We start from the raw sequence: 12,066 nt of genomic DNA on the forward strand, positions 1-12,066 counted from the left end.
TTAGGAATGCAAATTTAATATGTTTCGCAGCACAATAAAGCTTTACGTGCTTTAAAGATTATAGGTTATCTCCAATTCATTTTCAATGAATGTGATTAAAGATGTAAGGGAAAAGCAGCAGCCTAGTGTACCAGTTTCGGAGAAGGCAATGGCATCCCACTCCAGTACTCTTGCTTGGAAAATCCCATGGATGGAGGAGCCTACCAGGCTGCAGTCCATGGGGTCGCGAAGAGTTGGACACGACTGAGCGACTTCACTTTCACTTTTCACTTTCATGCATTGGAGAAGGAAATGGCAACCCACTCCAGTGTTCTTGCCTGGAGAATCCTAGGGACGAGGGAGCCTGGTGAGCTGCCGTCTATGGGGTTGCACAGAGTCGGACACGACTGAAGCAACTTAGCAGCAGCAGCAGCAGCAGTGTACCAGTTTAAGTTCATATGTCTCCCTTTATACACACACTTCTGTTGCTATAGTGGAGCCACAATGCTCCCCCATTGCTGCTAAGGCTGAAAATGCCAAAATTCATGCTTGGGCACCCACACATGCATTACCCAAAAGAACAGGGGAGTTAGTATTCCACAGGGAAGGTATTTGACTAATAAGATGGGAGATAGGAGGTGAATTCTTCTCTCTTCCTCACCTAGATGGCCTGAGATACAGTATGGCCTATCATAAGAGATTGAGAAATTAGCTTGTTATGAAAAAGATTGCTCTTTCCCTCCTGACCTATTTTTCCTTACTTCTACTTCCTTAGGATTTCATGTAAGCTTTTGCTTCAAGCTCTATTTTCTAAGAAACTCAGACCAGAGCATCCAGAAACTAGGAAGTCTGGAATTAAGTCATAATTTCACCCTAATTTATAACCATGTGACTTTATGCAGGTTACTTTCTTTCTTTTTGCATCTTCTCCTCTAGCTATAAAATGTTGATATTGGAGTAGAACTTCTTTAAGGGTCTTTCCAACTCTGAAATAATGCCATAGTACATAATGTCTGTGTGAAGTAGGTGATGGGAAAAGGTGGTATACTGACCAATGAACATCAGTGGATTACTTACATGTGAATCAGGAGAATGCACTCAATATAATCAGTGAGCTTGAATGTTAACAGCTCCAACCAATCTTAAGTTCCAAACATAGATTTAGTTCTACTTTCTGCAGAAAGGAATTGAATTAATTTCCTGGGTCTTTAAAGAGAAGGCCAAATAAACTCTTACCCTCTTGAGCAAAGTAAAAACACTTCCCTACTGGCTCCATATCATAAGCTGATTGAGAAATGGTAACTGGCTGCAAACCAAACATGTTTTCAAAGCAGGAAGTGGAGATCTGTAATGGCTCCATTTTGGGAAGCAAGATAGCTAATATATGATGTCTATAACTATTGCTTCACTCCTAACATAGGAGCATGTGTGTTTCAACTCTTAGGGTGCAGGTGGACTGAAGTTAGGGAAAGAACCATTCACCATTTGAGGTTTATTATACCACGAAGGTTTATACTATGCTCCAAACTTCTATACCTGACTCTGGAGTCAAACAGCCTAGGTTCACATCTCAGTTTCAGCATTTACAAGCTTTGTTACCTTTGGCAAGTCATTTAACCCCTCTGTACTTCAGTTTCTCATTTGTAAAATAGCAATCATAATACTACATACATTGTAGAGTTGTCTTGAGGATTAAATGAGCTAAATAGGCAATGTGCTTGAAATAGTGCTTAGCACAGAGTAAGCACTATGCAAGTGTTCACTATATTTATTTTAGCTATTGTGATGATGAAAGATGGGCTAGAACCAAAAAAAAAAAAAAAAAAGGCTCTTGGCTAAAGCCATATGAAATGTATCAAGGGACCAATATGTGGAAAGCAATAGATTTAGGGGATAATAGATGATTTAACTGCAAAAAAATGCTAAGCAGGAAACACCCTCTAAATATTCCTGTTTATACAGTACATGACACAAAGTATAAAAATAATGAAAACAGAGCCTCTCTGTAGGATTTAGAGTTCTTTCGTATATATTTTAAATATACATGTGATACATTAAAATATATAGAGTTGTGTGAATATATATTTACATATGTATATGTAAATATATGTATATATATATCACTGAAGGGCTACATATGCACACTCACTCACATGTCCGTGTGCATACCCCAGCAGGACCCATCTATACGTAAACCAGATGCAGTCCATATCAGGCCAACTTGGACGCAAATGAAAGCCCTAATTCAGCAGACTGCAGATTGCAACTACATTTGAATAATCCTCCAGTTCCTTCTACCAAGTGTAAGGCCATTTAGAAATACACTGAGAAGAGCTCCTCTGGGTGTATGGCAAAGCCCAGGGCCCCTCTGGCAGTGCACAATTTGCCTGAGTAAGGACTGCAGGATTGAGATATCAAGGAGCTAGCTATCAAGGAGAAGGGACTTGTGTTATGTTGGACCCTGAAACTAATAAGCAAACATCAATAGACTAACTTTAGCTCCAAGAACAAAGCACTAGTGTCATAGAATCCTTATATATCTCAGCTTTAAGCAAATTTCAGGCAGAAGCGAAGAGAAATGTGTGTTGCTATTCATCACCATCCAGTGTGACCCAGAGAACTGGGCCCAGCTTTTAGGTGTAGATAAGTTCAAAGGTCAATCAGGCAGACTTGGAAGATAAAAAGAAGTTACTTAAAATGGAAGGACTTGAAAGCAACAGAAGAGGTGGTTTGGGTTTATAAATGTTCCAAGAAGCCAAACCTTGTATATGGCACCATTTGCAGCAATATCATTAACATTATTAATAATCATCAATAACATATTTATATATACAAAAATAGAGCAAAGCAATTCTATAAGAGGAGGTGAAAGTGAAGGTGAGGGTCTCTGCAGCTCAAATGTCAGTACACTTCAGGAAGATTCAGAACCAACGAAGACTGAGTGGCACATATTTCTACAGTATATAGCCAAGAAGGGGACATCAAAGTGTTCCCTTTTCCTTCCCCCTGTGTAGGACTATACATTTCTCCCCACCTTTCCACGCTGTAATACATATCCATGCACACTTTAAAAGAGATGATGATATAGAGAGTCTGGAAGTCTCAAACTAAGTTGGAGCACCTTGGTTTCAAGCAAGTGCCCTTCATCTTTGAATTCCTTAGTGAATTTTGGATTCACTGACAGAGGGAAACTGTTATCTAATTCTTGTCTTTTAACAGCAGTCCTTAAGAGCCTGCCATCACCACTGCAGCCTTTTCCCATTGAAGGCGAATCATAGCACAGGCTCTTAGTATTTTTTTTTTTTAACAGAAGTCAGTTCTCTGCATTATACATCTTTCATCTCAGTTTTTCACTGTTGCTGAAATTTAGGTTCTCAGGCAACTGCCATTGCAGACAAAGCCAACAGCAAGCACAGTGTGTGCAGCAAAGGGTAGGTGCAATGGCGAAGATACAGCTTAATTAGGGCTTCCTTAAGCTTTTCTTTTCCACACTTGAGCTTCTGTAAGATGACAGAGCCAAAGGTGATGTCCACTGGGGGAAGCCTTGACAACTGAAATGAAGTTAGCTACCCACTATGCCCCACATAAAGACCACCACACCAGGTTGGCATGATTCCTGAAGACTGAATGGGTATGGCTTTCTGTCATTGTTAATAGAGTCCTAGGAGAAATTTTCCATGACTTAATGTGGTGCAGTGTAGAGAATATTGAACCAGGAGTCAGAAGGCCTGTATTCCAGGCCCAACTCTATGAACTCTGTGTGCGACCTTGGGCAAATCTCTTCCTAATTCTAGGCCTCAGTTTTCCCATCTGTAAAATAAGGGCATTGAACTAGATTAACAGTTAAGATTCCTCCCAGCTCTAAAGTTTTATGACTTTTTATGTCCATTATTAAGGCCTGAGCCATGCAGTCTCAGGGCAGTTAGCTTCTAAGAAAGAACAGACCTCTGTAATATCCTTTGCTTTGTTCATTTAGCTATAAAGCACGTCTGCCTTTGGCACTTGGGTCAGACATACAAAGTTACGAGCATCCTGGTTTACTATCCTACTCAGCATGCTAGTGGAATCTGGTGATTATTGGGAAAGGGAGTAAAACTTCAACTCATTAAACCTGGAAATAGAAGCTAAGTTTGCCTCATATGCTCATAAACTGGTGAGTGTGGTTATGAGTGCACACACACTATTGCTAGTGATCAGTTCATTACAGTAATCAATTTCACTTAATAAAAATTAGTAAATAGTATAACATAGCAAAGTTTGGTGTCAAAGGAAACACCGATGGAAAAAAACAGCACTTCTTGACGTGTTAGAGAAACAGGCAAGAGAAGACATAAAACTGATGGAACACAATAGAAATACCTGCAGAGAAAGGATTAGTCAGAGAGAGAAGGAAGGAAGGAGAAGGTAGGGAGAGAAAAAAAAAGAGAGGAAAGTTAGAATTAGAGAGGGCGAGAATGAAGTGGAAAGGAGTACAAAACAGAGTTAACACAAGAAGGGGAGGAAATGAGAGAGAGAAAAGACAAACAAGAGAAGGGCAGTAAACAGGGAGAAGGGGTCAGATTCCCTGGAATATTGAACACTGTTCCACATGGACCTGTGAAAACCATCTAACAGGAAAGCTTCCAAAGGCACTGTGGAAAGCAGAGTGATGCTCAGAGCCTGCATCGAGAGGTATCATGTTGGGGAGCCCCTAAACCTCCACATTGCTGGCTCTGTCAGCCCTCAGTGTCCAAATCCTCATGCTTCTACATCACCTGAATTGGCCATGACAGCCATAAAGGCTGAGATGGTAGGGTATAAAAAGATTTAGGGGGAGTGGGATAGATACTGTGAGAAAGAACAAGGCATCCTGTGCCAGGATGTACTTAGCCATTCCCCTGACACTGCAGGAACAAAACTGGTGAGCCCTAATTTTGGCTACTTTCCTCATCATCCCCTTCTTCAAAGATGAGGCCTATGCTTTACTGACAGGGGCTAGGAGAAAGCTCTGGATCCCCTTGGTAGGAAGGTCATACAGACTTTTCCTGGGCCTTGGGGAAGGGCGCACTACCAGAAGAGATTTTTCTGCACACAGTGTTGGTGTGCCTCTTACAACGGCAGCCTGGTCGCCTGAGACTATCATAGCCCTGCTGGCACAGATGGAGGCATCCACGGGTAGGCAGGTAGCAGCACAGGCAGGGTAAGAAGAGGGAGATGAGGCTCATGGCTGCCCAGCGGACGAAGCAAGAGCCAGGCCCACAGGAGCAGGGCTCATCGGCGCAGTTGTCTTCATCGTCAGTGGAACAGTGGTAGAAGAGGCCCTTAACACAGCAGAGACAAGTGCCATAATCTAAGAGGCTCTCAGCAGAGCAAAGGCAACGCTGGTTGCATAGCCAGCAAGCGGGGAGAGGGCGAGCTGCTGTACAGAGGACACACTTGCAGCGCCCACACTCCTCACAGATGAAGAGGTGCTCACTGGGGTGCATGGCAGAGTGCTCAGCTTCTCCTTTCAGAGCACCGTCAGCCTTTGGGTGGGCTCCGGTTCCAGGCTGGGTTCGGATGATGGACTGGCCTGAAGGTGAGGGCGTGATGCTGGCCAAGAGCCTTTGATCAGAGGCAGTGGTACTATGGGACATTGAGCTGGCAATGCTAGACTGGCTCAAATGCTGAGGCAAGGGCTGCAACTGATGGCACTGGCTGAGACTGCGGGGCAGAGCAGTGGGCATGGTAGCCAGGGACCAATCAGATTTGTGGGTTTGCACGATAAGGGAAGGACTGGAGAGGGCCTGTTTACAGGGAACTGGAGGACGGTCCACATAATCATTGCTAGCGTGAGTAGAGCGCAGCTGTTCAATGGGCAGAATTTGTTGGAAATCATCTGTCACTGCAGCATCCATTTTGCCTCGATTCTTGAGTTGTGAGTGGTTTTGGGTCAGGCTGGCACTTATGGTGATAAAGAGCCCTTATAGTTACATGGGTCTTAGGGCACATCAGAAAATCCTAGGAGAGAAAGAATAAAAACAATAAATAAGAACACATAGGCATAAGTACCTTGCAGGAAACCAACAAAGCTCAAGCCCCTGTCCCCAGCACTACCTTAAATCACTTTAGTCTTCATGTTACTCCCTGATTCTGTAATTGACCTCATCCATTTTTTTTTTACAGGCATGTCTGGTCTTCTCATCCAGACTATAAAGCACATTGGGAGCAAAGATCTGATTGTGGATTCCTTTTGTATTTCATCATATGACTAGAGTCATAGGAGCAGTTAGCTCATTCAGATGTTTCCTAACTGAAAAATCTAGGCCTTGAGCATCAAAATTCTAATAAAACTATCAAATGCAAAGGTCACATTTTGAGATTTTACAGAAAAACCCAAATGAATTTTTTGGCCAACCCAATATATATATATATATATATATATATATATATATATATATATATATAATCAAAGCTTTCTTTTCAATGAAATTTATAAGCATAAATAAACAAATGATAAAGGACACTGTGATTCAATGAATATAGGCAAGCAAGCAAGCAAGACCCAATAATATTAATAGCAGAGATATGGCAAAGACACAGAGGGCAGAAATTAGACTATCTATAGAATAATGGGAAAAAAGGCTTCCTAAGAATATAAAAAATCCAAGACTAATCATCTTGCAGTTCTCCTCACTTCATAAGCTGCTTTAATTGATTGAGGAAGTAATTCTTTTAAATGGCGGCATGACTCCAGAATCAAACTTTTGTATACGCAGGAGTAACCCTAGTGATGGGGAACCATAAAAGAAGAGACCTGAATTAATTCAAATATCACCTGTAATTGTTCTTATTACGACCCTAAGTCAAGTCTATACTGATGGGATTTATTAGGCAGAATCTGCTTGGACTGCTTTTCTCTATCTTTACCTTATATAATAAACTGGCTTCATAAAGAACAGCAATGCTTTTATACAAAATTTAACCTAAGCTGAATATCTGGAAAATATATTCTCTCCTGATTCGATTGAGCCTGGTACTGATAATGATGACCATGAGGAAAATACTGTTCCAACCGTAGATTATTGTTTTGCACCATCTGGAAGACGGACCAGCCTAAAAAGGAAACCTAAACAAAAATCTAAGACTCATCTTGGAGACATTAGGACCTAGGAAACACTAGCATGAATAAAGTATATATTTGAAATCCATCAGATTTCAGGCCTCCTCAAAAGAGATCGATTACTCACACTACTATATGGGATGGAAAGCTTGAATGAGTAATAGAAAGGAACAAGTGACAGAGGATAGTGCTTGATTAGGTTTCCATAAGCAAGCAAGCATGACACTGAAATGTGCCCAAAGCTCAATAGCAAGGAAAAAAAAAGATGTAGCTCATATAGGACTCAGTGGCTAATAATACAATCGGATTCATTGCCTTTTGAGGTTATATCCCAAAGCAAACCTATTTAGTTGAATTTGCATCTGCTCATTTTTTAAAAAGAAGATTTAGTTTGGTTAAAAATAACTTTTCTGCCACATCACATCAAAAAACCAGTCTGACTATAATTTCACTTTTTAGCTACTTGTTTCAGTGTTACTCAATACAGCATAAGAAAATGAAGATAAACACTATGGAGATTCTAAGACTCAAATATGCAACCTTTGTCAAATCACTTACTTCTTTGGGGCCTCAGTTCCACTATCTATATAATTATAGGGGTGGCCTAGGTGATTTTGAAGGACTCTGCCCCACTACGGTCTGTAATTATATAACTATACAATTGGACAAAAGAATTCTCTTCATACCTTCTGCATCTTCAGCCCTTGAGGGTAAACTGGGCAACATGCCCTTGTTTACCAGGGCATTCAAAAGCAAAATGGGTTGGACTCACAGCCCCCCTGAAGTCTTACACCCCTACCTTTGCTGTACTTTTGTTAAGACTCACAGTCCCAGCATTAGAAAGGAACAGGTAGTTTTCATTTGAACACCCAAATAAACAAAGACACAGTGTTCAGCCAGCTTGCAGAGTGTGTGGATCTAAGAGTCTTGGATTGGGAAGAGTCTTTTGACAACTGTATAAGAAATAAATGTATTCCCCATTGATGAGATAAATAATGTGTGGGGCCTTTCAAGCCCTTTACACTGTATAAAGAATAATGCATACACTGGATGCATTTTAGAGTCACTGATTTCCCAAAGGAAACTAGATTTGAACATACTGGAAATTCCAAGGATCAATAACTCAAAGGAAAGCATTCAAGGTCTTAACATTACAGGAGATAATCATATGGGATTCCAAGGATGTTACTAGATATCTCAGAGATTTGCCCAGAAGGTTGGAAGCTAAGCTTGGAGGAATTTAGGTCATAATAGAAATGATTCAGAACCATGAGGGGATTCTATCTTGGCAGCAAAAGGGTATACGGTGTTTAGGTTAAGAGAGTGTATTTGGATATTGATTAGACTGCTACAAGACTGGAGAGTTCAGATACTTGGTTGGGTGATTAAAGGAAGCTTTGGGCATCAGTCTGGGATGATGAACTACTACTGTCTTGCTTCCAGATAAGGGGATTGACAAGATGAACTCAGAAGGTTTCTTCCTGCTCTATAAAATCTTTCTGAGAATGAAGAGTGGAAGATCTGCAATATGGTGGGCAGTAGGACCTGGGTAAAATCAGGGTATTGAGGAGGATAAACCAGTATTGCATGACAATAAATTGTTTGCCATTCCGGATGTGCTGAATCCGATCTGGCTAACAGGATGAACTGAAATAGATACTGGAGGGGAAGGTAAGTGGGGGCGGGGTGGAGTGGAGAAACAAATAGACAGGAGGACTGCTGCAGCCCACAGATTAGATGAAAAACTACTACTACTGCCTGCATGTTTAGGATTCAGAAACCCACTCATTAAAGGGCCATTCATTGTGAGCAGCAACAGTGAAGCAATGGACTGTGTTGCAGGTCAATTCCATATTCTATGAAGTGAGAGAGAGAATATACATATCACATATTATGAACTAGGAGCCAAGGTGATTACAAGTCTTGGCTGCACATGGATGGGATCTAGTGATTTCTGTCACGTAGTGCCTCTGCAGTAATGAATGATGCATTGTAAACCCACTCCCATCTCGGTCCCTCTGGCCAGGTGCTCATAGCTTTCTCAACAGTGTTTCTGTAGCCCTGAAATTTGCTATGTTCAACCTAAACAGAAATGTCTTTTCTTATGCGAACGTGGGTACTCGAAAGCTAAATTCATTCAAGAAATGCTGTTTGTTAATGAAAGAAAAATGTCTTTTCTCCCTGGAACTGAAAAGCTGCCATGTTGAGACTAAAGTTGCAAACTTTCCTAGCTAAAGCTCTTCTATGCTAACCCCTTTAAGAGGCTTTTGATTTGGGTGATAAATCCTTTCTGATATGGTATGACTCAAGCTCGATTTCAAGGAAGAAGGGAGAAGAGAAGGCTGGCTCCTGTTTTCTCCTGTTCCTATGGGTTCAATGCTGTTTTGTACCTTACTGTGTAACGGCTCTGGGGTGTGTTGCTTTTTTTTTTTTCTGTGCTCTGCTGTTATATACACTCGTTCTCAGAATAACCGAAAGCAAACATAGGGGGGATTTCTGCTATGGCTTTCTGTGTTTTCTTAGTTCTACTGTTCCAAAGTCTGCTCTCTCAAAATCCCTCTCTGTGCAAAAGCATTTGCATCTCTATCAAAGCACTCCCCCCTGACAAATACCAAGTTGTATATAGTTTACATTACTAACCTCTCAGCCACTGAGTGGGCCTCCCTCCTACCACATACATCTTGTTGGAGCTGCCAGGTTCTCACCACATTTAACTCTTAACTTGTCACTTTGCTACCCTAGTCCTATTCATTACCTTCAGTTTCATTAAGACACACAGCAGTTTATTTCCAACCAGAGGGTCTTGCAGTTGTAAGAGCTTGCCTTTTTAAAGATAGGGGTGTTTTAGTATAGTGATATTACAAGGAAAACTTGTAATATCAAGTGAATTCACAGACTTCTAATCCTGAAGAAAATGCTAGTTCTTCATTTAAGAAGTAGGAATCTTTCTTTAAGCCCCAAATTCTTTTATAAGAGACAGGAAACTGAGTTCTGGGTGACTGTGGGCAAGTGACTTCTGTTCCAGGCCTGTTTCTTCATCTGCAAAATGAGGAGGGGTATTAAAGGAAGGTTTGAAAAGTCCTTTCTTGTCCTTATGCTCTAAATTTTTATGCTGGGTTTGCTGGTTGTATTCCTCTGCCTCAGAAGTCTTTCATGAAGAATTGGTGCCCTTTCCCTCAGGTTCTTTACTTCCCCACTAACTCAACTTCTCAACTCTGACTCCAAGTCACCCAGATCACTCACTAACTAGATTGTTTCTCAGCTAGAGAGACCTAAAACAGAACACAAACAAAAGGCCAAAATGGATAGAATGGTACACCAAAGTCTTAGAAATTTTTATTTAGACGTTTAGGGAACAGGATTAATACTTCTCTGGGGATAAAAAGCTAGCCTGTGCCTTACCTGTATGTATGTATGCAGCTGACTTGTTGGGAACATGATTTAATACCTGGTATAGCCAAATTATATTACAGTGACGCTTTAATGCACCCAGAAAAGCAACAATAGTTTGCATTTCAAAATAGATTTTCCATTTAAGAGTTCAAGGTCTGTTTTCCATTCATCAAACATGGGTTTGCAGCATACTGAGGCTAGTGGCAATGATCATTAGACAAATGGAAAGGAGTGTGCACCACGGCCCTAGGTCCTATCAAACGTCTACTGGCTAACCAGATATGCTGACAGATTCTCACTGTGGACAAAATTTCCATATGCCACACAGAGACATGTGCACACACACCCCGGCCTGGATCCAAAGGTTTCTAAATCCTTGCTCTGACTCAATGTAAGTAGGGGGTTATGCCGTGTCAGCTTGCACCATTTCTACCCAGAGCAAGGTGATGTGATGAAATCTGAGCGATGCACAGCCCAGACTTGTGAGCCAATCGGAGACTAGCCCTGCACTGACAGGATGCCCGCTGGGCAGCCAGACTGGCCTCAGCACGGGTTCCCCCTATGTTCTCAGCTTGGGTGGTTAGGCTGCGCTACCCAGGGCTTAGGCAAGCCCCACAATTCACCTTAAGGTCAACAGCCTAGAAATTCCATTGACATCGGGGCTGTAGGAAGAGTGATTTCGAAGTTCCCTTTCGATTTAGCCATGTCTAACATGGATAGTTTTCTGCAAGGGGCTGTTTCATTGAAATCTCAGTTGAACGGTTTTCATTTTATTTCATCCATGCGCTTGAGCTTGTGCGCGTGCACAGACACGCTCTCTCTCTCTCTCTCTCTCTCTCACACACACACACACACACACACAGAGAGAGAGATACACACATGCACGATGACGGGAATGAATGGCAATCTGTGCATTGCATAGAAAGGATTCTGAGGTCTTGAGGAGCTCATCGCTCAGCTTACCTTGAAGCAAGGTCTGAGCCATGCTGAGAGAAGCCGAACTCATGGTCCATCTGGCTCAAAGGACCTCTTCTTCTCCCGAGTCTTTAGGTTTCTCCACCTCTTTTCGGAAAGTCTGAATGAAAACTCCTTCCCTGGCAGTGGAGCCAGAAACAGAGATAGTTCTGTCTCGGGCTTTCTGACACAGCACAGAAAAGGGAAAGGGAGGAAGGGGAAAAGAGAGAGAGAGAGAGAGAAGGTGGCGCTGAGGAGGAGAGTCGGACTTGTAGTGGCAGATACTTTGTGTAGATTTTCCATGCAGATCTCAATCCTGATGCACGTATTCCCCAAAGAAAGCTCAGCAGGGTAAGTTGTTCACCTCCTCCTCTTTCTCCTCCTCCTATTTCTCCTCCCCGTCCTCCCCCGCCTCTTTCTCCTCCTCCTTCTCCTCCTCCTCCTCCTCCTTTTTTTTCCCCTCCTCCAGCCTTTTCCTTCCCCTTCTCTTCCCCTCCCCCGCCCCTCCCCCTTCCCTCCTCTCTCTTCCCTCCTCCTCCTCCCCTGATGCCTCCGCCTCGGTCTCCCTTCCCATCTGACAGCTGAACCGAAGCCGCAGCAACTGCGGTGGGAGACCCGGGGTCTCTCGACAGAGCAAGAGATACCGCTAGGGTCCGATG

At 42.3% G+C, this 12,066-nt stretch overlaps 1 protein-coding gene across 1 annotated transcript; it reads right to left on the reverse strand.

Moving 5' to 3' along the window:
- Positions 1-1,985: 1,985 nt before the first annotated feature.
- Positions 1,986-11,755, reverse strand: SPRY3 (sprouty RTK signaling antagonist 3). The gene is made up of 2 exons (XM_005227651.5): positions 11,417-11,755; positions 1,986-5,958 (listed from the first exon to the last, which is right to left on the reverse strand). Exon 2 carries the CDS (start codon positions 5,853-5,855, stop codon positions 4,989-4,991), a length of 867 nt encoding a protein of 288 aa, XP_005227708.1. The 5' UTR covers positions 5,856-5,958; positions 11,417-11,755; the 3' UTR covers positions 1,986-4,988.
- Positions 11,756-12,066: the final 311 nt, after the last annotated feature.

This window comes from Bos taurus, chromosome X, assembly GCF_002263795.3.
Source record: "Bos taurus isolate L1 Dominette 01449 registration number 42190680 breed Hereford chromosome X, ARS-UCD2.0, whole genome shotgun sequence".
Lineage (NCBI taxonomy): Eukaryota > Metazoa > Chordata > Mammalia > Artiodactyla > Bovidae > Bos > Bos taurus.